This window comes from Canis aureus, chromosome 13 (genome assembly GCF_053574225.1).
Source record: "Canis aureus isolate CA01 chromosome 13, VMU_Caureus_v.1.0, whole genome shotgun sequence".
NCBI classification, from domain to species: Eukaryota; Metazoa; Chordata; class Mammalia; order Carnivora; family Canidae; genus Canis; species Canis aureus.
In genome coordinates this window covers 60984158-61011123 of record NC_135623.1, presented here as the reverse complement: position 1 = coordinate 61011123, position 26966 = coordinate 60984158, and the positions used below count along the sequence as shown (strand labels likewise).

The following is a 26966-nucleotide window of genomic DNA, read 5'->3' as shown; positions in this document are numbered from 1 at the left end:
CGACGCGGCCCGACCAGGTGACCCGGCGGGCGGAGGGCTGCAGCCAGGTGCCGCGATCCGCGCCGCCGCGCCCGGGGCCCGCGCCCGGAGCCCCCGCCCGGAGCCCCCCGCCGCCCCGGGCCCGCGCCCGCGCTGCGCCCCTGGACCCGCCGCGCCGCCCGCGCCCGTTTCTTCCCCTCCCCCTCGGGGTGGGGGTGGGGGTGGGGTGGGGTGGGGCGGGGGACAGGGGCGCCCGCGGAGCGCATCTATTGGCAGCGGCGTCATTGATCCGAAACCGCTCGCCGCCTGCCCGGCCCGGAGCCCGGCTCCGCGCGCCCCCGAGCCCCGGCGCCCCGGCCTGTGCCTGCCCCGGAGTGACAGGTGCTCCCGGCAGACTTGCCGGCGACTCCCCGCCGCTCCGCCGGCCGCCCCGCGTCCCCACCCCGCCCCCCGTCCTCCCTCGCCTCCCCCACCCCACCCCCACCCACCCCACCCCCACCCCACCCCCACCCCACCCCCACCCCCACCACTCCGGCACGGCTCGGGATTTGTTTAAACCTTGGGAAACTGGTTCAGGTCCAGGTTTTGCTTTGATCCTTTTCAAAAACTGGAGACGCAGAAGAGGGCTCTAGGAAAAAGTCCTGGACGGGATGATGTGGAAAGGAGCCTGCGGTTCCCCGCGGCCAGAGCAGGCTCGGCGCTCCCCCCGCGGCGCAGCCTTCCCCTGGCGGTGGTGAGAGGGACTCCGGAGTCGCCGCTTCCCCAGGGCCCGCCGCGCGCGAGCTCTCGCCCCGCTCGGCCAAATGCTCCTGCTCGGGCTTCTCCTGCTGACATCCGCCCTGGCCGGCCCCAGACTCGGGACTCGGGCTGAGTCCAGCCTGAGCAGCAAACTGCAGCACTCGAGCGACAAGGAGCAGAACGGTGAGTCGGGCCCCGCGCCCCCGCTCGCTCCTGGCCGCCCGCGGGGCGCGCGCCTGTGCGTGTGTGTCCCGCGGGCCCCGCGCGCCGCTGCGCGATGGGACCGGCCGCGCCGCCCGCCTCGGCGGGGGCTCCGGGGGCGGCGAGCGGCCCGCGGCCTCGGGGGCTGCCACCGGGCGGGACCGGGCGGCGGGGGGGGCACGGCCGGCCGCGGCGGGGAGGGCGCCCCGGGCGCGACCGCGGGCGCCGGGGCCGACGCGCTCGGCTGAACCTTCGGCTGCGGAGTTGGGAGTTCAAGACCTGCCCCAACCCCGAACCCTAAATGAATGAGCCTCGGCACGTTGCACTTCACTCCGATTCTCTCTCTCTCTCTCTCTTTTTTTTCTTTTTCCCGTGGGGAGGGGAAAAGGGGGTGTTTGAGGGGATGCATCAGCCGCGTTCAGTGAAGCGCTCACCCTGGAAAAGGCATCAATTCATCAGTAAGTAGGTAGGAAATAACAGAGGTCAGGAGGCCGCGTGGACCTTTTCAAGGGGAGTTAAGAAATGGATCTCTCTTGCGCGCTCTCTCTCTCTCTCTCCCCCTTTCCCCCCCCCCCCCAAATGTGCCTTTGTGCTCCCAAAGCCCTTACCTTTCTGGTGTGTGTTTTTATATGTGTTGGTGAATGACTGCTATGTTGTGTGTGCTGGAAACGACTTAATCCTGCATAGGAAATGAGAATTACTTTCAGCTTTCAAGTGTACCTGAAATGTTTAGAAAACTCTCAGATGCGAGTTCCCTTGGGCTGGGATTGCACAGAGCTGGAGAAAGGCTCCTTTCATAAAGCCAGGGCAGCTTCAGGGTGTGTAATTTGCTTAGCCTCTGAACCCCATATGATTTACATCATTCAATTTCTAAACTCTTTTTCTCTTGATCTACCATTATGAAGTCATTTTCGAGAATACTTTGTAAATAGAAATTTTATACTGCACATGAAACCACAATGTTAATGTAGGCTGTCTAAAATTAGAATATTAAATGCCCTGTTTACAAGTGGTGCTCTTAATGTTACTTGAAAAGCGATGTGCATGGGTTTTTGTTTTTTTTTTTTTTTTTTGACTGCTTTGTGTGCCATCTACTCAGAATGCAAGAATGCTGTCACTTTATTAGCCAGGGGGAACTGAACACGAGCAGCATACCTAGAAAATCAGAATGGTGTGTGCTGCGGCTTCAAGTCACAGCAACTTTTCCCTTTATGTATTGGGGCCGTGTTGTTAAAGCTTCCACTTTGAATGCGAGCTCTCTGTTCGTCCCGAAGAAAGCGCAGAAAGTTGTAAAGCGCAAGGATAGATTAAATAAGGATTCCCCGAACTTTTGTGGCCGTGATTTGGACGTGTTGTATGTGCAGCAGATACACATGATCACGTTTATCGGCCAGTATTCATGTAGTCAGTCGCTCCTTACAACTTGCTAATGTGATGGCACATGGCACCTGCAGGCTGCTTGAGCTGCTGATCAAAGGGCAGCCTAGGGATCTATCTCTAATCACAGGAGCTGCAGAGGACTGGGGGAGAGTGATCAAAGGAGCCCCAGCACCAGCTGTACCCTGGCAGGAAACAGAGCAGACCAACCTTTGTTCTTTTTCACGTAAAATAAATGTCCAGCTCAAAATGCTGCTTCTTCCTAGACAGGCTTCTCCAAAATGACGATGCACAATATTCGTGGCCACACACTTCTCTGTTGTATCGTTCCCGTGCCATTATCATTTCTAACTTCTGCGCTGTTTTATCAAGCCTGTCCTGGCTTCTGTCACTTTTCCCGAAACCATTTGCGACTTGTGCCTCTGGTTGTCATACTTTCTTGTGATCCACCAACCATCATCACTTTGTAATGGGCCCCCGAGAGCTCTCACCGGGTCATTGGCCACTTTACTGAGGAGGTGCACACCCTCCGGAGAGGTGAGTTCATTAAGCCAGGCCACACACACTCTGTTACCATCGGAGGCTGGGCCATTTCCATTCCTAAGTTGCCTGATGCTAAAAATAGCCTGGCTGTTTTCTAATCTGTGGGTAGAGGATTGGGCTATGTTTAGCTCTTGGGAGGGTTGGCAGCAGGAAGTAACTGGAGGTAGAGAACTACTCACCTTGTAGTTTTTAGCCTCTGGAGAAGTGGGACTATCCAGCACCAGGGGGCAATATAGAGCTATTTTCCTGCACATGCTCAGGTTGATTTTTCTGCTTCAGGTTTCCAAGATTTGAGGATAACAGGTAGGTCCCAAGAAGATCCTGGAACTTCTTTATCTTCTTTTTTTTGGGGGGGGGGGTGGGTGAGTTCGAATTTTTCATTCCCTTATGTGGGATGTTTTTGCCCTTGTAATGAGTTCTGATTGATTTTTGATTGCACTCATGGTATTCTCAGTTTTGAAGATTGCCCAATTCTGGAAGTACAAACCCTTCTGGAGATGCCACACAGAAACGTCATTGGCCCAATATGCGCATTGCATCGTTTTATGAAAGGTCTTCGAAGTGCCACATGTCCAACTTGATCTGTTTATTGTGACTACTGGAAGTCATTCTGGATTTCAAAGACCTCTCCCCAGTGATACTGTCTTTTCCCTAGTAGTCTAAGTCCTCAGCTATTGAGGCAGTCGGATCCCAGGACTGCCTCATTTCCTTACTAACTTGGTGTCCCAAGAGGAGCTGAGCTATGAATGCATGGAAGTTGATGCCTATAGCCAATGCTAGATATTTGGATTTTGGTTGGATCGTGGGAAGGTGCTTCCAAATTCATCTTGAGGGATCAGTGTCATTTATCCTGTTGTTATTCATTATGTGGTTTTGGGCCTAATACTCTTTTGCAATTCTTGCCGCTTTGCTGTGAGAATAGCTTTATCCTCCAATATTACGTTACCTATGTGTCCTTAGTTCTTAACCTGAGTTCTAACCCCGAAGTCTCACATGTAAACCAAGGGTCTCCAGGTGTAACTTAAAGATGGAGATAAAAGATTAGCACACTGACTCATGTAGGGTTCCTGGCCTATACCTCCTGTATGACCATGGGAAAAATGGCTAGTATCTGCGTGCACGCCCTTAGAGGATACCGCCTGCCATAAGACCGGTAGCTTCTGGGATGGAGCTTCTGAGTTGTAGCAGAAGGAATCATACGCATCACAAAACCAAAAGAAGCAAAGCTTCTTTATCGATTGCATATAGCCCATATAGACACCACTCACAAAGTTGCTGATGGAGTTAGGCCTCATCCACACTGTATCATTGGTAAGTGATTTTAATTTATCCATAGAGCCGAAATGTGCTTACTGTTCTCATTTTTCTTTAACCATCTTGAGTGCAGACTTGGAATATTTCCCTATTACTTAGGGCTATCCTAATGAACATCATTTACCATATGTGCTCTTTGACTCAAGAACTTTTGTGGCCTGTAGGGCCATTTACCTTGGGGACAAATGATCCTCTAGGAATGCCTTTCTGAATACACGTATCTTGTGTTTGTGGCTACGCTGTCTGTCTTTTCTTCTGGGGCCAGCTTGCTCCTCCTCCTGCCATGTGCCTATGCCTAACAAGCCTCTCCCCCTACCCTTTCTAGGGCATGGCTTCAAGGCTCTATTTTACTGAGAATAGATAATCACAATCCTTCAAATGGTGTCCAAGAATAAATAGGATCTTATCCAGCGCTAAAGGGACTTCCGACGAGTTAGTCTATAAGTTGTAGTGCGTGACCTTTGTGATATTTATTTTGTTTAGGGGATTTTTTTTTTAAAGAACTTCCTCCTTGTTCTCTGCTCGGTTTCAAACTGTTGAGGAAATTGAAGAAGTAAAGTGCCATTATGTAATGATGAACATTGTCTTTCACAGTGACAAAAAAGCCCCATTCTGTGTTTTGGTAACATTTCCCTCCTACCAAGTGTTATCTTTTACAGTTAACCTGATGTATTTTATATTCACCTTGAAAAGATGATGATCAGGTCTGTAGGAAGCTTTAGGGACTAGCACGTTATGTGTTAAAAAGTTTTAAACAGAGGCCAGGATCTGACACTAAGGGTTCCCCAGTGGTGGCACTTTGTAGACTTCTATCTCAGGCACCAATATCTTAGCTTTATCTATTCTTATTTCATCCCTCCTGACACTTATTTTTTACAGATCTTCTTTATATTCTCTTCTGCTTCATGTTTTTTTTTCAGCTTTTATAGTGCTAAAATTCTGTTTCATCTACAAACTTACACAGTTTTCGTGGAAACAGAATTCTAATCATAATGCGATGTGTTAAGTCAATAAAAACAGAATCAATGCATTCATAACGTCCATACTGCCCCCCCACCAAAAGTTCCCAAAATTGCTAAAATTTTCCCCATGGGTTTTTATTTGTGTTAACCAAAATGATAGAAGTCGTAAAAGTCCTTTTATCTACTCCATCTAGGTTCGATGCTTCTGATTGTTTTATTTGGAAGTACCATACGTAGCCAGAGTGTCTCTATATAATGCTGTGTGATTTCTATGTGACTCATTTATTAAACAGTCTCTCTGTGTTATTTTTCTCTACCACTACCTCTATGATTTTTTTGTTTTTCTGAATCTCTCTTATTTCCTGAGGACACCTCTAATGGTTGATTTTCAGTTGGTATGTACCAGTACTACCATACAGATTGTTAAAATACTGAAATATTCCTAATGGGTTGGGAAGGAGCCAGTGCTACCCTTTTAGGACAAACTGACCATCATCTATGAATCAGAAACTACACAGTTAATGCTTGATAGGACATCCAGGATACTACTCAGGATACTACTCAGGACGTCCGGGATACTACTCAGGATACTACTCAGGACGTCCAGGATACTACTTCAGCTCTGCTGGCCTCCTTCCTGGTTGATCCACATGCCTGCCATATTCGTTGGTCACCATCTTCACACCTTTAGCCACTGACAATTTCAGTTATACTGAGGTCCAGCTCTTCTCTTTTCTCCTCCCTGCTTGGCAGCTGAGGCCAAGCTGAGGCTTAAAGGACATGGAGTAAGGAAAGGATGTGGCCTTTTTTAAAGCCTCCTTTTCGCAGCTTCTTTTGTTCTATCTTGTCAAGGTTGGGGCCTGGGAAGTGTGATGAAGCAGGGGGACGCGACTCACATGGCCTGGGATTGCAAGCCTTGATCGGTTGTTCTTGTTTCTGTGGGCAACACTCATGCATGGGCAGCAGCTTACTGTCATCTAAATTAAATGGATCATCTTCCCATAGGTCTCCTTTTCTGACCCCTTGATCTGAATTAGCCAGCCCTCACTATCACATCAAGGTTAATTAACTGCGTAGTACTTATTATCACTCTTTGCTATTCTTCTTGTTATTAATCAATTAATTGTAAATCTACCCCACTCACCATTCCCAGAGTATATAAATTCCCTGAGAGTGTGGACCTTGTCCATCTTGCTGTCTGTGGGAGCGTGAGCCCCTGGAACGGGATTGTACATAGTATGTGCTCAATAAATATTTGTTGGATGATTCTGGATGTCGGGCCTTATTAGAATAAGACTATGGTGTTGACTACAATAGTAGAGCCATCCTTGAGGATGTATTTTTTGGTCTTGGAACTTCTACACTGTTTGACATTTTTCATAGGAAGGTTAAACTGGTTTATTTATTGGTTGTGATGTGTTATGCTAATCAGAGTACTACCTTACAATCTTGGATAATATGCCATGCTATCAGGTGAGCCTGTAACCAAGTAAGTGGGTATGTTTCCTAGAACGGGTGCTGGTCACTTTCTTAAAAGTGCCATTGCTAAAAAAAAAAAAAAAAAAAAAAAAAAAAAAAAAAAAAAAAGTGCCATTGCTGTGCATACATACCTCTGTGTTTTCTCAAGATGGGGTGCTGTGCGATATGAACCAAGGATCTGAAGAATGGTAGATTTTAGGTGGCTGAGATGCCTCCAAAAGCAGTGTGCCTTCTATCTTATGCTTGTGGCTCACAGTTGCATAGGCTAGACATTAGCAATAAATACGGTGCGTGAAATGGTAGGACTAGAAGGATCCCGGGAGCCTTGTCCTCACCAATGTGCAAAGTGAGACCTGGAGAGCTGAAGTGACTCTGTCTAGGTCACCGTTTAGTGCAAAACTATGAAACCACCAATGTGGTCATGTGTCTTCCCTTATGTAAAGAACCAACGGGCAGATGGAATTCTAGTTGTAACATTCTGATGCTTCGTATAAAAGCCATTCTTTATTATTTCTGGGGGTTGCATGCTTTGTGGGTTGTAAAGGGAGACGGGACACCCTTGATCCTGAAACACACTTATAAGAACATTAGGGAAACCAATCTCAAAATAATCACATTAATTAAATATAACAGATAATCTGACTGATACATATATATTATAATATATATATTATAGTATATCTATTGGGATAGAAATTGAAGAGTTTGGGAAATAACTTGAAATACTACCTTTTGAATTGTTACTATTACATGCCAAGACTTTATTTTAAGAAGGTATACTAGGTCCATAGATAGATGATGTTTACTCTAATAGTTTGGTTTATTAACTGATGATGATGAAGAGGATGGTTGACATTGGAATGCTTGGGTCCACAAGGGAGGTTTCTTTTAAAACAATGATTTTGAACATTTCATTTCACTGGTAAAAGTATCATAGGAATGAGTAAATGAATGTGGCTAAGTGGGCTCCAGAAAGCACAATTCTGTTATTTTTTTGAATGTATATAATGAGTGACCTTATTTTTGTATACATTATAATATATAGGATATTTTATTCAGAGGTTCAAATTTCTCTTCAAAGTCAAGAACATCAGGAAGGAAATTCATAGCTGTGGACTTGAATGGCTTGCCTAAAATAGGATTAAATGACCAAAATTTTATCTGTGAAGTTTCTAAATCTGAGAACAGAAGGAGCTATAAAGATTATATATAAACCGGAGTTCTACTAATTACGCTTATCATTAAAGTCATGTTACTAAGAGTGATTTTTTTTTTTTTTGGTAGCATTAGCTCATTTTGTCTTTTACTTCAAGAGAATACATGTCAAATTGAGCTTAGCCAATTCTGTCTCTTACCTGACTTCACACTAGACTTCATATGCCATCTTCAAGCACTTATTTCCATTCTCCTGGTGACTGAACAGCCTCTTCCCTGGACATTTGACTTTTGTCTAAGCCAAGCCATCTTTGCCAGGCTGGCTTCACTAATTTTGCTTTCTTGTCAAACTATCTTCCTTCCTTTCTTCCTTCCTTCCTTCCTTCCTTCCTTCCTTCCTTCCTTCCTTCCTTCCTTCCTTCCTTTTTGTACTTGTTTTTTTTTTTTTACCCTATTGGAAGGTAGTTGAGCCATTTCTCAATCAAATGAGGTATGTATTGGGTTGTTGGGTTGTTGCAGGGAGGAGGGCCTGTGTTTCTGAGGGAAACCAATATCCCTGACAGCAAGAAGTACATTGATGGTAAATGCAAGGATCTAGATTTGCCCTGCTGCTGCTTGCGATGTGTTCTGATAAGATGCCAGTGAGAGCTCTCAGGAGAGACACAGGAAGGGCAGTATTGGGATGCCTTCTTTGTGGGTGGGTAGACGGGCCTAAAGATCTCTCCGTGGGTCTCTGGTTTTGTAGTGCTTAATAATGACACCCTAGGAGTGCCTGTTAGTTGCCACACTTGTGCTCAATGTTTGCACACAGCTTATCTTTATAACCTCCCCATCAGGTATAAGGGAAAACACCAAGGCTTCACTAGCTAAGTAGCTTAGCCAAGGTCTCAGAGCTGGTAAATGTTTGGACCTCGGTCAGACTCCAAGCCAGGACTCAGAGTCACATGCTTCTTCCTTCATGAGTTAAGTGGTCTAATGTTTTATTAGAACATTGTTTTTATTCAGCAAATATTTATACGCATCTGCTCTTGGCTAAGCTCTGCACTAGGTGCTGGATGCACAAGGAATAAGATGCAGTGCTGCCCTTGAGAAGCTCCATCCGAGAACGATGACAGATCCTCCTTTTAATCTCATGGGCTGCTAGTGCTGTGCTCAAAGTGCTCTGGGAACGTGGAGTGCCTTCTTTCGCTTCAAAAATCCTCTGTTGATTGACTAAGTGGTTGACTCTGCCTGGAAGAGAAGAGCAAGGAGAAAAGTTCTCACAGGGGAGGTGACATAGTTTGAAATGAGTCTGGGAGTGGAAAAGAGGGGAACGTTCTAGGCAGAGGGAACAGCCTGCACCAAAGAATAAGCACAGGCACGAAAGGGCATATCCTGTGGGAGACCAGAAGACTCTGGTGTTGAATATGAGCAGAGGCAAGAACATAGTGGAAAGGCCCTGATGCTGGTCACAGTGGCACTTAACAAACAGAACAAAAGAAAAGGTGGTCTGTGTGTTTCAGAGCTAGTGAAAACCCTTTATTTTCAGTTATTTTCGAAGCAGACATGTAGTAGAAGAGGCCTGCTCTGGGGTGTGTCGTTGACTGCTTCTTGGTGCAGGTTTGTCCCAGTCGTTAGGGGTGTTTGGCGGTTCAGAATTGGCTCTAAGGGCAGGCTGGACAGCCTCAGTTACACTCAAAGAAGCTAAGCCTGCGTCCACGCTACTCTCCCTGGCCTTCTTTATGTAAACAAAGAGCTGTTTTCACACTTCATTCACAAAATGGATGGCATGCGGAATGAGGCTGGGTGAGGGATCAGGAGATTGTGGTGAAAGAGAGGCAGCTCCCAGCACGCTGAATTAGTGTAAGGAAGCTATTACGTTGCAAGAGGCGAAGAAAACAGCCTTAACACTTTTAAGGGAAAGGCTTTCAAATTTTGTGGAAAATTAATTCCTGTGAGGCTACGTTGAGTGACTGCATCATTTCTCTGGTGAGGCTCATTCTGGTCCCTTATAGACAGAGCTAGGAATATTTTGTGGTATTTAAGGACTCGAGAAGAAGGAGTTTCCTTCGTGAATGTGCTTCCTAGATACCATGGCATTTTTTTTTTTTTTTTTGAAGCTATGCTGTTTGCATTCTAGGAAAGCCTTGTTTGTGAGTGGGTACTATTTTAGGCTTTTCAATGTTTGCAAGATGGAGATAGGCTTCTGTGCTTAAATATGCCCAGCTGGCCATTGCACCTGCCTTTTGAGTCACTCCAGAGATCAGAAACCATTAACAACAGAAGTTGGACTTACGTGGTACTTATCTCATGTTGTTTCTGGCAGTTATTTTTGCTGGGTATTTATAAGGACATCTGTCTTTTAAAGAGTCGTATTACTTATCCCTTTTTTTTTTTTTTTTTTTTTTTTTTTACCACTAAGGAATAAATCACAGCTCGTTTCCCATACTGCCACACACATTCATAGTCTGAGGTGATTGGAAATGCAAATTCAGAGTCGTTAAAGCATTATAATTTCTTTTCCTGTGGCATCAGACGATATTTGAAATCAGTGTACTAGAAGGAACATTTGCTTAAAATGTGATTAAGATGCAAACAGATGAGAAGAAAGAAAGATTCAGTTCCTTACTGGAAATTTCTTACTGGGTTTGGAAATAAAGGGAACCTGCAGTATTCATTTCGGATTTATCATGCTTTAAACCAGAGACGTAACCAGTAGGGTGCACGTTGTTTAAGAACACAGGAAAACAGCTTCTGATGCTTTCAAATTACTCGATGGAAATCTATACTAAAGACTCCTTACTAGAATGAGATTTACCATCAGATTACTCATTCAAAGGACAGACCAAATTCAGCTGTATTTCTTGTAGTGGTTCTGGGATATGTAAATACTATAACAACAAGAAGAACAATTTGATAGTGGACGTATGAAAAGCATTGCTTTGCACATCCAGAGGCAGAGATGGGATGTGCCAGAGGCAGATCTCCTCCACTGGAACTATGTTTATGTTGCAATGGTAATAAAATGGGTTCCCATTACAGAAGCAGCGATGTCTCTGAAGCCTTTTGTTCCTGACTTTACGTTTATTTATAAACAAAAGCGCACTCTATTTGTGGAGGTCTACATGAAAATGAATCGCCTCTACAAAACCGTGGACTAGACCTCATGGTGTTCTTATGGTTTCAGATGCAGCTTTACGTATATGGAGATACCTATGATGGGCTCAACTGTATCTTTACTTTGTGTTAGTCACTGCAGGCAAACTGTTTGGCTGTTTCTAGAAAAATCAATAGTCTAAAAATAGCAGGTGTTTCCCAGGCCAAAACCTGACTCAGATAGCGAGAGATGTTGACAGTCTAGATACCTTAACTGATAAATGCCAAACCTTGAAAAAGCAGTTTGCATCTGTTTTCTCGTGAGAGCATTAGCAGGCTTGGGGTTTATAAGCAAGAAGAAGAATGTAAAATAAGGAATCAAATGATCTCTATGTTTATTTTTCAGAGAAGCTTTTCTTTCACGGTATAAAATCTATCTTTAATCTGTGCTGATAACTTTTAATAGGCATCAGTTGGGTACCCCATTAAACTAACTGCTTTAAAATGGTTTCCTTTTAGAACCAGCATTTACATCCTAGGAAATCAATTAGAGCGTATGGATTTCACATTTCCCTTGCAATCTTCGTTTACAAGCATTTCTGAATGACCAGCCTACCATAGCAAAACACTCAGAGGTGCAAATCTTCTGGACAAAGTGCAAATGCCACATTTACTTGGAAAAATGGAAAAAAATAAGACTTATTTAATATATCTGCCGAACATTTAAAACTGCAGAAAGTACAGGAAATACTTTTGGTGTATGGGAATGTGTGGTGTTTCCAAACTACAAACATTGTTTTGAAAATTTCCCCGGTAGTGGTGAATTATATGAGACCACGTCCATCTGAGGAGAGCTTGTTTAACTGGCTTGTGGTTCTGGGGCTCATTCAAACACTCTTAAACAAAATAAAGGGAATGGATGTAATAACTTCTTTATGGAAAGGCCGTAAAAAGGTACAGGGCCATGTAAACAAATTGGGTCATTTACTAGATGTTTTAAGTGATAGATTTGTAATCCAAATTCAGGGGTGTGTATTAGGTTTTATAGGACCGTGACCATAGTCTACTCTAAAAATGAGATAACAAGCTTATTTGTTTGTTTGTTTGTGTGTTTGTTTTTCTTTAGTGCATGGAAACCCGCCGTTGCCATATTATACTATATTCTGAAAACATAAGATTTTGAGCACTTGTATTTATAAGTTTGTTTGACTTTGGAAAATAGTTAGAGACCCATGCGTGAAAAGTTGAATTGACCTGTTTTTTGGTAGCACTGGGTTCTGTTCAAGGAAAATAAGATGATTGAAATTGAAATTTTCCTTCTGGGCTCAGACATGTCTAAACTAATTGTAAAATAATTGTTCTGGCTTACAAGAGTAGACTCATAACTACGACTATGTAAAGTAGAAATCCAACAACAGTTATGATTTACAGTGACTGTAACTCTGCCAATCTTGTAATAAAACCGCTATTATAACCAACCTACTGTGACATTCATTTGTCTTACTTGAGACGTAGATTTAAAAAAAAAAAAAGTCCTCTCTCAAGTTGTCTCCCTTTAGAGAGAGGGGCACTTTATTATTTTAGGTATTAATTTACCTTCTCTGAAATGGGTATAAGGGCAGTGCCAGAAGGGTCCAACAAAGCGAGGAGGGGGTGGGAATGTAAGCGTGCATGGTGCTGTCTGTGCATTGGTGGTGATGACTCGTGGTGGTGGAAGCCAGAAATAAATTTGGAAATTGAAGTGAGGGAAGGAGACGAAATAATTTCTATCTTGATACCATAACATTTATTCATTCTGTGACTTCTCTCAATCAGGGTTGGCTCACTTGGCCATAAAGGAAGTAGATTGTGTAAGAAACCTCAGTAAAACTCAATGAGCCTTTCTAAGTTTTGCAAACTGATGGCATCATACCCTACTGGCAACTTGTAAGTGTTACTGCTGGAAGTTTGGCAGCGGAAATAACTGCTCCAGCTTCACAAGCCTTAAAAAACAAGGGACAATGGTGGATATTATAGTTTCTGTGTAATTTGTGACTTGCTATTTCTTTCTTTCTTTCTTTTTTTTAATGAGTAACTTAGGGCGAGGTGGCCTGAAGTCTATGAAAACCCTAAGCCCTGCTTTCAGTTGGGTTCCGTGTGACCTTAAAAAAAATAACAATTCACATCTTTTTGCCTTAGTTACCCTCCCACCCGTTTTATATAGCACGGAGTTCTGCGTGGTTATATAGGACCTAAATGAAAATGCGTGGCACTGAGGTGAGTACCACAACGGGACACCAGTACCTGCCTGGCACTGTGAGGCGCAGTGAGGGATGTGACACTGAATCAGACTCAGCAGTCACTGCCCTTTAAGTAGTTTAGAGTGGAGTGGGGTGAGAAGACATGTAGCTCGCTGTAATACAGAATAAAATACAGTGCTCCGTGGGAATTGAGGGAAAAGCAAGATTATGTACAGCAAAGCCATTAGAAAACACTTGGGAAAATTGTCAGGGGAGGCTTCTGTTCTGAGCAAAGGCACCTGGAAAGATGAGTGACCCGTGTGCATACAGAATTGAGGGTAGAGTGGGGTGGGTTGTAGGAGAAAGGGGGTAGAGGAGGGGAGTCCGGGAAGAGCCATGCGGTGAGCCCAATGTGATGTGTTCTGAGCGAGACCTCAAAAACAGAGTCAGTGGGCAGGTGATGAGAAATCAGAGACACCACAGGAGGGACACTGATGGAGTACTTAGCCTTGAGTAACTAGGAGAGGGAGTGATTCTGCGTGCTTCAGTGTAGACGCCTTGTTGGACTTCCCACCCGGCGGTTCGGGCACCCAAGCCATAGACAGAATCTGAGTCCTCAGGGTGTAAAGCAGGTGGAGACAGACTGAAGGTTGCTGAAGAGTGAAGAATACAGTTAGAAGGAAAAGGAAATCCCGCCTTTGGGGTCCAGAGCCATGAAGGTGGGGGTGAGGGGGGAAGCAAGAGAGAGAAATGACAGAAAAGAGGAAGAGGGGGGAAGTAAGAGAACAAAACAGGAGCAGAACTTTAAGGTAGATGGAGGAGGGTGCTGAGGAAGGAGAGAGAAAAGTCAAAGAACCTGGCCTGCAGGGTGAAACACCACAGAGATTCAAGACAGTGGGGGTTGATGGGTAAAGAGCTTCTGATTTTTCAATGTTGACCAAAGACAAAAACGAGAACATGGAACCTCTTGAGTGTAATGGGGGGCATGGATGTGGGAGCAAGAATGGTGATGGAGTAAAGTGAAGAAGTGAGACATCGAGTTTTTAAGGCTTTGGGGTAGGTTTTGGTTTATGAGGGAAGGAGGTAACGGAGTGGCTCCAAACTGGAGGAAAAGAGAGAGGAAAGAAGCCCTTTTGTTTACTTGTTTTGATGGGTTTGAGAGAGCTCTAGAGGGGGCGAAATGGCTAAATAAATGTGTGACGAGAGATAAGGCTTCTGGGCTGGAAGTGTCCCTCCTTAGCTGCTGGAGCCCAGGAGAAATGGCAGCAGAGCATTGGCAGCATGGCCAGCGCATGACAGACAGAACTAGACAGAACTGAGCATCCCTGGCAAAGAAGTGGGAATTAAAATTTTGGAGGAAGTGAGCCTTGAGACAGATTTTGACCCAGTGGGAAAGTGACAGGAGAACAGGAAAGCTGGTAGCCGTGGCTCCCTGCCGGGGGGTCGGCCCCTGTGGTGACCTGCTGGCCCTGCCTCACAAGGCCAAGCATTGGTACCAGGAGACGCGCCATAACCGAGGTAGGTGTTTGTGCTGGGTCAGTCCACCTGGAGACGACGGGAAGGTAGGTTTTGGGATATGGAGAGGGAGGAAAGAGTGGGGCCGGTAGGCCGAGATTTTGGAGTGCCCTCAGCAAACCCTAGTGATAGGGAGGGAGTGGCACGGGGAACACTGCGTGTTAAAAAGACTCATCGGAGCCAGAGTCAGTAGCGACTTTTAACCTGTTCTCCAGCTGCAGGTGTGGAAAACAACCAGGGGGCCCCAATTAAATGGTCCCTTCAGTGGCCCTTCCTTTATCTCTCTGGTGCTGATGTCCCTCAAGTGTGCCCTGAAAACCCATAAAAGGTAAGGTGGGGGCACCTCTGCGCACCTCTGGGATCTCTGCTGTGGGAGCTCCAGCATCTGTTGCTAGCCCTGCACGGGGGGGGGGGGGGGGGGGGGGGGGGGGTTGGTTTTGTGTTGTTTTCAACAACTATTAAAGCCGCATAGAAAACTGTTGGAGGTGGGTTCAAGTTCCAGCTATCGCTTGCTCAAGAGAAGCACAGGCCTCAGTGTGTGGATTCCGCACTCCCCAGAGGGGCTGTGTTCCCAGGACGTTTGCAGGCTCAGGATTGTTAGGGGGATCTTCTGTGTTCCTGTGATCATTGGCAACATGGACCTGAAAGTGGTTTGTTGGATAACCACGGCTATCGGGCCTTGATCAAAATACAACTTTCCTTTTGCTGCTTGTGAGTTTTATTGAGCAGGGGAGGTCTTCCCCTATCCCAGGACGGAGATTTCTGCACCGCATGGCTTTTCAGTTCACCCTTAGGAGACACCGAGTTCTAGAGTGGTGTCAAGTGGGAACACCCTATGGTTCAGAATCAAGATTGCCCAGCCTTTTGGAAATTAAAGCTCCAGATGTGACAACTCTGGACCTCTTCGCCACCTCCTTACTGTCGCTCCGGTGTGAGGGTACCTGTCCTGTTTGGCCCGCGGTGCCATTCTAGCATCTAGTTGCCCACGTTTCGAGAACTCCCTGTGTCTCACAGCTGGGCTTGCTTTCAGAGCTCCAAGTCTGAGAAGGCGATTTCAAATGGATAAGTCTTTGTTCTGCTTCAACCTGATGCCTTCACAGACACTTCCAATGTGTGATGCAGAACATGAAACAAGCACAGAATTCTTGTCAAGCTAATGAATGAGAACAGTTCTATTTTGTGAGTGGTGGAATAATTATGTTTGTAGTTCCTGCATTCTCACTGCCATCACCCTAGGTCAGGTGCAGGTTACCTAAACTGCGGCACAGTGTCCTTATTCTCCCTTAGAAGGCTTTCCCCCACACCCTCCCACCCCTGATGGATCATGTACCTCAACCCCCATGATGGAGATTGAGGCGGAATAATCATCCTGTAGCAGAGCTCTGGTTGTGTTCCCTCAGTGCTTCTCAGACTTTAGTGTGTACACGAAGCATATCACTTGGGGGCTTTATTAAAATGCAGGTTCTGATTTTACGGTTGTTGGAGGGGCCAGAGAATTTGCATTTTAGCAAGCCCCCAGATGCTGCTGCTGGGCTGAGGACCAGACTTGGAGTAACAGGGGCCTGGCTGGGTGTTCTCAAGGTCTGCTGTGATCTCACCTCAATCTTTCCAGTAAAAAGATTGCACAAAGCTGATCTCTTATCACCACAGAGATGACTCCCTGCCTCTCCCTGGCAGTTCTTCTAACCAAGGAGTCAGTGCAACCCAATAAACATCAAGTGCCTTGTGTTCTAGTTACCATGGCACATCCTGCAAACAGATCAACAAGATGTAGCTTTTTGAGTACTTGATGTCGACAAACCAATGTGGCTTTTCGTACGCTAGAGATCTGCTTACGATGCTAAAGGAACCTAGAGATGTTCCGCATCCTGGTCATGAGAGGCTTCTCATGAGGCCATCACTTGAGTTGGGTCTTGAAGGAGAAGGAGAATTCCCTACAAAGGAAGAGAGTTCTAAGCAGAAGGCATAGATGTGTAAGAAAGCATGAAGTCTACTGAAAAATAAGCTCTGTTTGGTGGGAAATGCCATTGAAAAGATTATTCAGGGATTGTGAAGGACTCTGACATAAGAAGGGGAGTGTCTAGATGTCGTGTTACAGGTCCTAGGGACAGCTACATGCTTTCCACACCAGGTCCTGATGCTCAGGGCTTGTCTCTCCCCACCCCCACCCCCCAATTTTGTATTCTTGTGTCTGTCTGTGCCAGATCAGTAGCTATCCACTGAATGATCCGATTTAGGTTTTGTATTTTTGCTTTCTTTGCTTTCAAAGAAAGAAAGAAAAAAGAAGAAAGAAAGAAAGAAAGAAACAAAGAAAGAAAAAAAAGGGGTACATCGGGGTGATCGTAAAATGCAGAGAAGCTGCAGGAGGCAAGGACACCCATTTGAAGGCCTTGGTGATAGTTCAGATGAGTACGTGGACCAGTTACCACATGTGTCCCTCCCTCCACACGTTCCAAGCCCGCGTGTACTCAAGGTCCGACAGGTGCCTCCTCCACCAGCCTTCAAGCTCTCCCGTTCTGGCCTCCGCCCTGGCCTGAACTCCCAGTGTGTTGCAGAATTTACCAGTCTCTCCTTTAAATTCTGGTTCTGGAGGTGTCTTTTCTGTCATAATTTTCAAGTGCCAGAGAGTAAAATGTTGACTCATCTTTAGCTTTAGTGTCCCATTAGGTGGTAGGACTTTTAAGTGAAGTGAAAACAGCTCACTTAGACCCAACACCGCCAGTTCTGTTGTAGTGTTGGCATCTGGTCTCACAGGCCCTCCGTGATAGGCTCTAAAGAAGTCATATGCTTTATTTCACAACCGAGGGATGTAACTGATGTCTGGCTTCATTTTGAGGAACTAAAAGGGGATACACTGGAAGGCCTCTTAATCTTTCTGCTTAGCCTGAGTAAAATGAACGTACAAAGAACCTTATTAGCAAAATTATAGTGATGACTGCTTAGAATGTTATTTCCTCAACAAGAAAAAGAAATGTACCATTTCCAGGAAAATTATTTTTAAACAGGGAACTTTATGATTAGCGTTTATTACAGTCAGAAAAGCATGACTATCAGAAGCCCGTGTTCAATAGCTTTCACTTATTTTTGTTTCGAATGATTTCCTCCTTCTGTTCTTTCTAGTGAATGTGAGATTTATTCTCATGTGCCTTCTTATTTTCAGTTTGGTTTTCCTTTTTTTTTTTTTTTTTTTTTGCTTTGGGGTTTCGAGATTGACAACTGTGATTTCTCCCCTGGAAGGCAAAAATCTTGAAAAAGTCATTATTTCCAAAAATCACTCAAAGAATGTGTTTTTTTTTTCCTTGGAAATAAAGTCGATTTTCTCAGCTCTGATCATATGAGATTATGGGCAAGTAGTCCTTAGTTCTGGCATGTGGACAAAACAGAAGCAGCCCCTGGAGAGAGAGAGTTCAAAATTCATGGCAGTAAGCACATGTTCAGTATGCCAATATTTATGGTGTCACAACCAAATTAAAACCATACCCTCTGCTATTTACATAAGGACGGTACCCAGACTGCACAGGGTTATTTATGCCCACATTTCTCAGTAGATTTAAGGCAACAGAGTTGTTCAGGACTCTTAGAGGCCTGACTCTTTATTTTCACATTCATTTTATTTGTCCCTGTGAGGGAGAGTGAGTTGTCTTCACTTATATTCCTTTTGAAGTCATCCAGAATTAGCAGGGGTGGCGTTTAGCAGGGGTGAAGACTGACTTTGTGCTTCCAAATGCAGTGGATTTGCATCCTGGTATTAGTTGCTACGCTGGGGGAGTTAGATGTATGGGTTCCTGACAGTGAACACTGATTGTTTTTTAGAGGAGGAATTTTCAATCTTTCATTTCTAGTGTCTTCCTCATGCTATCAGACAACCTGGGTTTCACCCATTTGGAAAAAAAACAGGCATCATACTTTTGGTAAGAAGACATATTTTATGTCTTTTTTTAATTTTATGTCTTTTTATGGCAGCTTTTAAAGTAGCACCATCTGGCAAGATTTTCAAGGACAATAAAGTTTCGGAAGCATTGTTGAATATACATCTCATTTCTCTGCTTTTACAAGACAAGGATATCTAGAAATTTAAATCATAACACGTGATGCACTTGCACAGCAACGTAAGGGACAAAGATAATGCAAAAGCTACAGTGGGCAGCAGGTTTGGTAGGAGCCGATGAATCACATTTGCTGGTGGATGTGACATCTGAGTGTGAATGCATTCTTTTTTTTTTTTTTTTTTTTTTTTTGAATGCATTCTTAATGACCTTTTTGGAAGTCCTAGATTCTTGCCACATTCCTTCTGATTCTCCTTCAGCTGAGACTCTAGTCTAGCAGACAGTCTGGACAAGAAGCCAGTGTGCTAGATGTCTTTGGTAGATTGGCTGCTGGGCTTTTTGGGAGGTGGTCATATAACCATCAAGTAAGTCATCAAGTTTGGAAGTTTTCCACTACTGGTGACTGCAAGTGGCAATCTTTTGGGCAAAGCAGGAGGCTTTTCTCATTTATAGGATAAAAATATATATAAAAAATATATATATTTTTTTATGAGTAACTCTCACATGAGCAAATGAAGCTTGACTATGTAAATCTTTCTTTTAGGATGGGATGGAATCCAAGATATTTAAGAAGTTATTTTATTTTTTGAGTCCAGTAATTTAAACATTGTGCTTAGGCTCTTTTCTTGGTACTCCAAACATTTATTATTAAGATTTCCTTTGGTGTTTCCTTAAAAAGACAAAATTCATCGTGCTTTCTTTGCAAACTGTTGTCTTAAACATACACAAAACAGAAAGCAAGCTTCACTATTTCTTTTAGACGAATTATTCGGTTGTTTTTATGCCCACGAATTTTTAAGTGATCACAGATTTTTTTCACTAATCTTTTCATGTATTGTTTTGGTACTGGAAAAAAAAAAACCTGTGTAAATCCTCTGTGTGTTTAAATCTAGGATTTAATTAGATTAATAAAAAATACCGAGGAAATTTCTTTGGTCGTGTATTAGAAAGTTGAGGAAGATCACTGGCTTTTGCAGTTCATTAGTGGATCAATTTATTGAATGTTTAGCGTTAGGGATCTCATTTATCAGACAGTGCCTTAAGCATTGGGGAGAATTGGCATATGCTGTTTACATTCTTGTCTGGCTGCCAAATTGATTTTTCCATTTTGTATGTGACTTAGGTCTTTGTACTGCAAGAGATGCCAGGTTAAAGAATAGTTTCTGTCTTAAAACATGATTGGATTGTTCTAACGCTTGTCAATATTTTTGGTGAATAAACAAAAAATACACTTTCATTTAAATGTTCTCGAAGGTATCTATTTGATTCTCTGCGTAGTAATGAATGTTGTTGACTACCTCAGCGATAGCTGACAATAAATACTGTATTTCCTAAGAAGCTTGGCAGTATCCTCGTATGTCTGTGTGTAATAACTAACCTATAATTTAGGCTAACTCCATCATTATCTTGTGACTTGAGATTCTTTGTTTTTGACTGTTTCATGATTCCTCTTATATTTTATGGAAAACACCTTGTTTATTTAAGGGCAAATAGGATGTTGGTAAAATGAGCTATTTAGTAAAAGCCCTTAGGAAAAAAGTTTTAATTATTTGAAAACCCAGTATTTTAAAATCCAGCAGATTTGCCCTTTTGCCTAAATATACAATGTCTTATGTTGTAAACAGGACATTTTTTGTTTCATTTCAGTGTACATGTTAAAACAGGTTACACAGCAAATAAGCTAATGTGACCAATTGTTGTCATTTTACTTTTTTTGGGGAAGGAAATCTGAAGCAGAAGAATATTCCTGGAGGAAGGATTTTTTTTTCTACCAATTTAGATATTTCACTGACAGTCTCTTTGCCCCTAAAATTTGTGCTTGAAATGGCCCAAAGATTTTAAGTGTGGTGTATTTTAGGGGCCTGAGTACCTCTGTGGATTTAGGAATGATTTGCTTTGGACCTTGGTGCAGTGAGTCTGCAGTAGAAACAAGGATTTTAATCTTTCCAATCAGACGGAGCCTGGATCTCCAGGCTCAGATTTTGGCTACATTGAGAAAGACCTTTCTCTGACTGGATTAGCATCACAAAACTAAGGGGAGCATCTGGTATAGAGGCAGAGGGGTTGGCTTCTTTTTATTATCATGTATCATTTGAGTTGTATATGATTGTATATGATAGGTTGATATCATGGTACTCAACCTGAAACCACTCAGGAGTCCCGGTTAACTTATGCCCATTTGTTATGACATACCAATCAACATTTTCATTTTGACATTTTTTGCCAGTTTTTTATCAGTTTCTGAATTTTGCATTTCACAGAATTGTGAAGTCATTTAGCAATTTAACAGGCACATTTCGGAGATCTATGTATTTGTGAATGTAAGTGGGATTTTCCCAATTAAGCACTGCTTTGCAAATGTCCTATTAAATTGTAGGCAGGTTGGGAGGGGGGGGAGGCAAAAAACAAAACCAAACCAAACTTTCCCTCTATCCTTTTAGGTTCTGCTGTGTGTGAATTAAGCTGATGAAAGAAGATTAATAGGAGAAAAGGCACAGAGATTTTGTTAATATTTTAAATTTTATGTGCATTAGGGCTTTACAGAAAGAAATGGAAAACCCAAAGTAGCAATTAGATTTGGGAGGTTTATATACCATTTTAGCAAAGGGCTTTAAATTGTGGGAAAAATCTATTGGCTGGTAGATGTAGGGGGGAGGGCCCCAGGCTGGCTCAGTCAGTGGAGCCTGTGACTCTTGAGCTCAGGGTTGTAAATTCGAGCTCTCCGTCGAGTGTAGAGATTACTTAAAAATAAAATCTTTAAAGGAAGATAAATTTATGGGGGAAACTAATGGGAGATAAGAGTTATTTTAGTCAGGTCTGTTTATGCAGACTCGTCTCTCTGTCTCCGATGATAAGGGTACCTCTCCTCATCGTGGTACGGGAAAGGGGCAGGTGGGGGGGAGTTTATGCCCCCTTTACAAAAGGAAATTTATGCTCTGCTTTTAGGCAGATAAGAGGAGGGTAAAGAACTTTTCCTGCATTTGCTGATACTCAGTTGCCTTAGCTCAAAATAATCCTGGTGCCAAAGTGGCATATTTTGGGGTGGCATGCTCTATATCCCTTTGTAACCACTGGGTACAACAGTTGGCTTTTTCTAACAGCATATGTGGCCCAGGAAAAGGGGTAGAGCGGGTGTGCTGGTGGCGGGTGGGGATGCTGGTGCTCCTGCACCTCTGAGCAAAATTACTTTTGTGTTGTGATCGGCTCCAAACGTTACTTTTATTTTCTGATCCCCTCCTTCTCTTCCTGTAGGTAAAGCTGAGAGTTACAAACAGCATAGCTGCCGCCAGGACAGGACTGGATCTGTACCATCTCAGATCCTTCCCTAACCCTGGTGGGAAGGAGGGGCAAGGAGAAGCAGCTTCTCCATCCTCCTCTGTGGCATTCTTGATTTCCGTAGAAAATCAGAGGTCATTCTAGTAATACCCCGCTAGGAAATGTGAAGTGTTATGACTCATTTTATTTTGACTTAGCACAGTATAGAACATTTCTTGGCTAGCAAAGAATTCCTTTTCAAACTGCCAGTCCTCCCCAACACTTCTGAATAGGTAGTTCTCTCTTTGCACATTCTTCTGGGTTTAACTGCTGTGTAACCTCCTAACCCCTCATTAATAATTTCCTGAGGCTGGTTTGTTATAAAGAAACATTGCAGCATAGACAGTGTGTGAGTATGTGTGAGTGTGTGTGTGTGTGTGTGTGTGTTTATGTGATTACTCCTTAATGACCAACGCAAATGGTAGTAATGCTCTGAAGGGAAAAACAAGTGAGCATTAGATTCTTTCCCATTAGTGTGCATGTAAATCAAGGAGATCACACCCTTAGGCAGAAGGTAATGAATGCGTTTAACTTCTCTTCATTATTCAAATTAAATGGCTCACTTTCTATATTGTACACACATTTATATGGCTTGAGTATTTAAAGGAATCATCGTGAATCTTTCAAAAGCTTCTTAATATTAGGATGCCAGAGAATAGATTTGTCTCCTTTTGCTTCTTAACAAGAACAAGAAATCACCGAGGAACTGAGTGTGTTTAGAGATGGGCATTTGGGTTTCCACTCCTCTACGCTGTAATCTGTTCTCACCTTTCTCATATTTCAGCTGCACATACCATCAGTGAATTTAACACTGGTCCTGTGGTGGCCAGTAGACCAATAAACCTCCCATGTGAGAAATGCTGTGAATTATACAAAATTGTTGTTACTCATGGGATACAGGGTGGTGATCAAAATGTTGTCTCCTCCTGGGAAAATGCTCAGTCTATACTGTTAAGTGAAAAAGTAGGGTGAAAGTTGCATTTTAAGTGTTTTTATGTATGCCCACAGAAATGTTTCCATGTAGAAAGACTAAAGTCTGCTAAAACGTTATTAGTATTTTATCTACAGGGGCTGTCGGGGAGCAGTGGGGGATGCGATATTTTACTCCCTAAAATGCATTTAGGATTTGCTAAATTTTCTATAATTATTTTCTATTACTGCTATGCTAGAAACAAAGCTGTGCAGTTTTTAAGCTTAATTTGAACAATGAGGAAGGGGGGCAAATACAAACAATAGGTTTTTCTTCTGTTCTCAAGGAAAGCACCTAAAATGCAAGACTCGTTTTTAGGAGCCTAGGAGATGGTGTTCTGAAAGGTGGCCTTTTGGGGTTAAGACGTAAAGTTGGCTCTTAGTTTTATCCCAGAGGCTAGCTGTGGACACATAGTCAAAGCAATAAGGCTGTTGCGGCCGTCGGTGAGGAGAGCCATCTCGACAATTATCTATGTTGTTTTTGGCACTTTGCAAGAAATGTTGTTTTCACAAGACCTAAGAGTTTTGTCTGGGAAGAAAGAAGATAGCTGCCAACATTTGGCACCATATGGGGTTTTCTTCCCCTCCCTCCCTCCCTCTCTCTCTCTCTCTCTCTTTTAAAGCTTAGTGTATAGTCTGTATATCCTGCTCTTAAGCCTTAAAGATCAAGAAAATATTATTTTTTTTGTACACTTGTTGGAAACATCTGGACCATGCCATTAGGTTGCACACCCCAGGGTTTGTTTACAGACAAGTGTGTGATATAAACCATGAAAAAACTCCCCAAATCAAACCCCTGCCTTCCTTTGCAGCTGCATTTCTGTAGTGCCCTGTGATCCAAGATCTGTATTGACCATATAGACTCTTGCTAATCATATTAAGTCCGGTAGATTGAGAAACCACACATTACTTGCCTTTCTTAGTACAGTGTGTCCTTCAGACATACCAGCACCTGGTCCCTTATTGAAATCCGGCAGCTTCCGCTGGTATTGCATTAACCCTGGGGCTGCGTGCTCGCATGCTTTGCAGTATATAAACTCATCTGTTCTGTGACTGCCTTCTAGAAAATCAAGAATAAAAATTATTTCAGGGGCTCCTGGGTGGCTCATTTGGCTGAGCATCTGACTCTTGATTTTGGCTCAGGCCATGATCTTGGGGTCTTGAGGTTGAGCCCAGCGTTGGGCTCCACGCTCAGCTCAGGGAGAGTCAGCTTGAGATGCTCTCTCCCTCTCCCCCTGCCCCTCTGTGCCCACCCCCGCCCCCACACACGCTCTTGGGCTCACTTGCTCTCAAATAAATATATAAATCTTAAGAAAAAAATTATTTCAAACTCCAAATATACAGCAGGTAGGAAATTCTCCTCTAAGGGATACTTTTTTGTTTTTGGAAGAAATACTGTATCTGTATTTATGACACTATACTTTCAGTTAAGGGAATGGAAAAAAAAAAGACCGATAGAGAAGACTGGTTTTTATACCTGTGATTGAAATTATACCTCAACTGAGGCTCTCTTTTGGGATATCACCCCTCATCAGTTCATCTCAAATATAAGTAATGAAATAAGTAATAAAAACCCAAATAAGTAAAAAACACAAAGTAACAGAAAGCTACATAAATGCTTTGTTTCCTGAATCTCATTTTTTTTTTTTCATACTGCCCTGATCCTTCATTGTCATGCCTTCATTTTGATGTTTCCTTATTAGAGTTCCATGTCTCAAGTGAAAACTTCTGTCTGCAGAGCCTGGAACCCCTCAAAGTGCATTGACCTCTGAGACTGGGGCCATCTCAAGGGAGAACTCTAAATAAAAGGGAGTTTTGAGTGGAGAAGTATATTTGGGGCTTCGAGTCGGGAAGGAAGTGCCGAAGCAAGGCTCTGTGCAAACCCTGAAGGGTAGGGGTGCATCCCAGGTGGAGGATTGGCCAGGCTGCAACTGTGTGTCTACACAGATCCATAATAGGAGATCCCTAGTCAGGGGCTTGTGTGCGTTCCCGCAGTTTTTTTCCCCATTGGTCTTCTGTCCTGTTTACTTCCCAGTGGCAAGAATCCTCAGAAATCCAAAGGGCGATTCCTTTTGTCCATTCTGCTGACCTCCTTTCCTTGCACAGTTTAAGATTCCTGATGATGACTCATTACCACTGTGCTACTAGGGAGTCTGAGCAGGGTGATGCACATGCACATTTCTGCTTCCAGCCTTCTCAGCATTGGAACAGACGTTGTTCTGGCTTTCCACCCTCTTCACCAAAGTAACTCTAAACATTATTTCAAGCATTCGGAGATAAACCCAAAGATGTCTTTTTAATACTTTTGTTCTGGAAATTTTCAGGGCTCACAGAGTTTTTAAAAATATGGGGAACTTGCCCTGGGAGCAGGTTCAAAGTATGGTCTCCTGGAGCCCTTCTTGCCTTGTTTTCTCAGAGGTGAAGTCATTTTCTTAGTCATGTAGGTCTTGGCAGCAGGACTAGAACACGAGCGTAGCCCTCAGTTCTGGGCTCCGTTGGTCTCATCCTGGCATGCCTTGCAATTCAAGTTGTCTTGATGATAAATAGGTGAACTCTTGAGAAAAGGCAGGAGCTCTTCCTTCGGGGCCTTGGCAAGTTTTAAGGTCACTTGTTGCTCAGAAAAGGGATTTGTTGCTTTAAAGCATACCGCGCTCACTAAATGAAGAAATCATAGCAAGGCCATTTGTCAAAGCAGGTAAAAATCTTGCTCTGGCATCCTCTAATTTTCATTGATAAGCAAGTGAAATAATCTGGGGTGAAATACTGTAGAGTACACTTTATACATTTCTGATTTATACATTTTGTATTTCTGGGTGGTTGGTTTACCATATGCTGTGAAACCAGAGCTATTATTTTTGCTTCAATCTGAGAACGTATCTGATACTCTAGATGGTAGATAAGGAAACGTTTCAGCATTCCACTTGAAGCTTCTTGATTTTTGAAATTATTTTCTCTAGATCTTCTTGGTCAGAGGTGAAATAATATTAAGTAGTATTTTCTGCAGGACTCATAGCGTTCCTTTTTTGCATATTCTGTAGGCTTTTTTAATAGGTAGGACATGACCTATTTTATCCATTTCCCCATAAATTTAGCAAGCGTTGCATAGTTTACAAGAAGAAATATCAAAGCATCCTGTTGTTGGGATGATAAATATTACCAACCAACTATAAGAAGCAGTCAGAATATGAATTCTGATTTCTTGGTTTTTAGCAGTTGATTTGGGTTGGATGTGGCTAGCTTGTGGCAGCAGAGGCCTGGAATCCTTCTGATAAGAGCTTAGGGGTTTCTGGAGTCCTATTGAACTCATGAGTGGTTATCATCACAGAGAGAGTGGGACAGTATTGGATTTTTCAGGTTAGAATTGAAACTAAACTGCTGAGTCTGTATGGTCATTAAAATTCTCAAGGTGCTTTTTGCAAGATTATGAGCTGTTAGGCATCCTCCTGGCCAAATGAGTAATTGCTCTGTCAGTCGGCCCCTGCAGTTTCAGCTGCACAAGGTCATTGCATCCACTCCTTGAACTGAACTGTCACATGAAGGGAGAATGGCCTCGTAAGGGAGATGGGACAGTCTCTTTCATTAACAAACTCATGAATTTATCAGGTTTTTTCTCCCTGCTTTGAGAAGAGAGAGGGCAATTGTTTAGTTTCCATGAATTAGTTTTTTTTTTTTCTTTTACATTTCTGGTTTCCATTTAGATTTTTAAATTTTTTTTTTATTTAAATTCAGTTTGCCAGCATATAGTATAACACCCAGTGCTCATCCCAGTAAATTTTTTTCCAAAGGTTTTCTTTGTGTTTTTATTTTTTTATTTGTTTTTAAAGATTTTATTTACTTACTTGACAGAGAGAAAGAGAGAGAGAGAATAAGCACAAGCAGGGGGAGCTGCAGAGGGAGAGGGAGAGGGGAGGGCTTCCAACCAAGCAGGGAGCCCGCTGTGGCACTGGATCCCAGGACCCTGGGATCTTGATCTAAGCCAAAGACAGATGCTTAACCGACTGAGCCACCCAGGCGCCCCTCATTTATTCTTTCAACAAATATTTACTGAGCATCTATTATGTATACAGCAGAATGCTAGA

At 43.3% G+C, this 26966-nt stretch overlaps 1 protein-coding gene across 2 annotated transcripts in view; it reads left to right on the top strand.

The window, feature by feature from the left end:
- Positions 1–486: 486 nt before the first annotated feature.
- The window catches only part of PDGFC (platelet derived growth factor C), a 198874-nt gene continuing 172394 nt past the window's right edge, over positions 487–26966 (top strand). Inside the window, exon 1 of one of the 2 annotated variants that reach the window (XM_077846491.1) lies at positions 487–900. In XM_077846491.1, the coding sequence (XP_077702617.1) occupies positions 783–900 (118 nt within the window). In that variant the 5' untranslated portion in view covers positions 487–782. The remainder of the gene's footprint in view (positions 901–26966) is intronic. The other variant, XM_077846490.1, reaches the window with a different exon arrangement.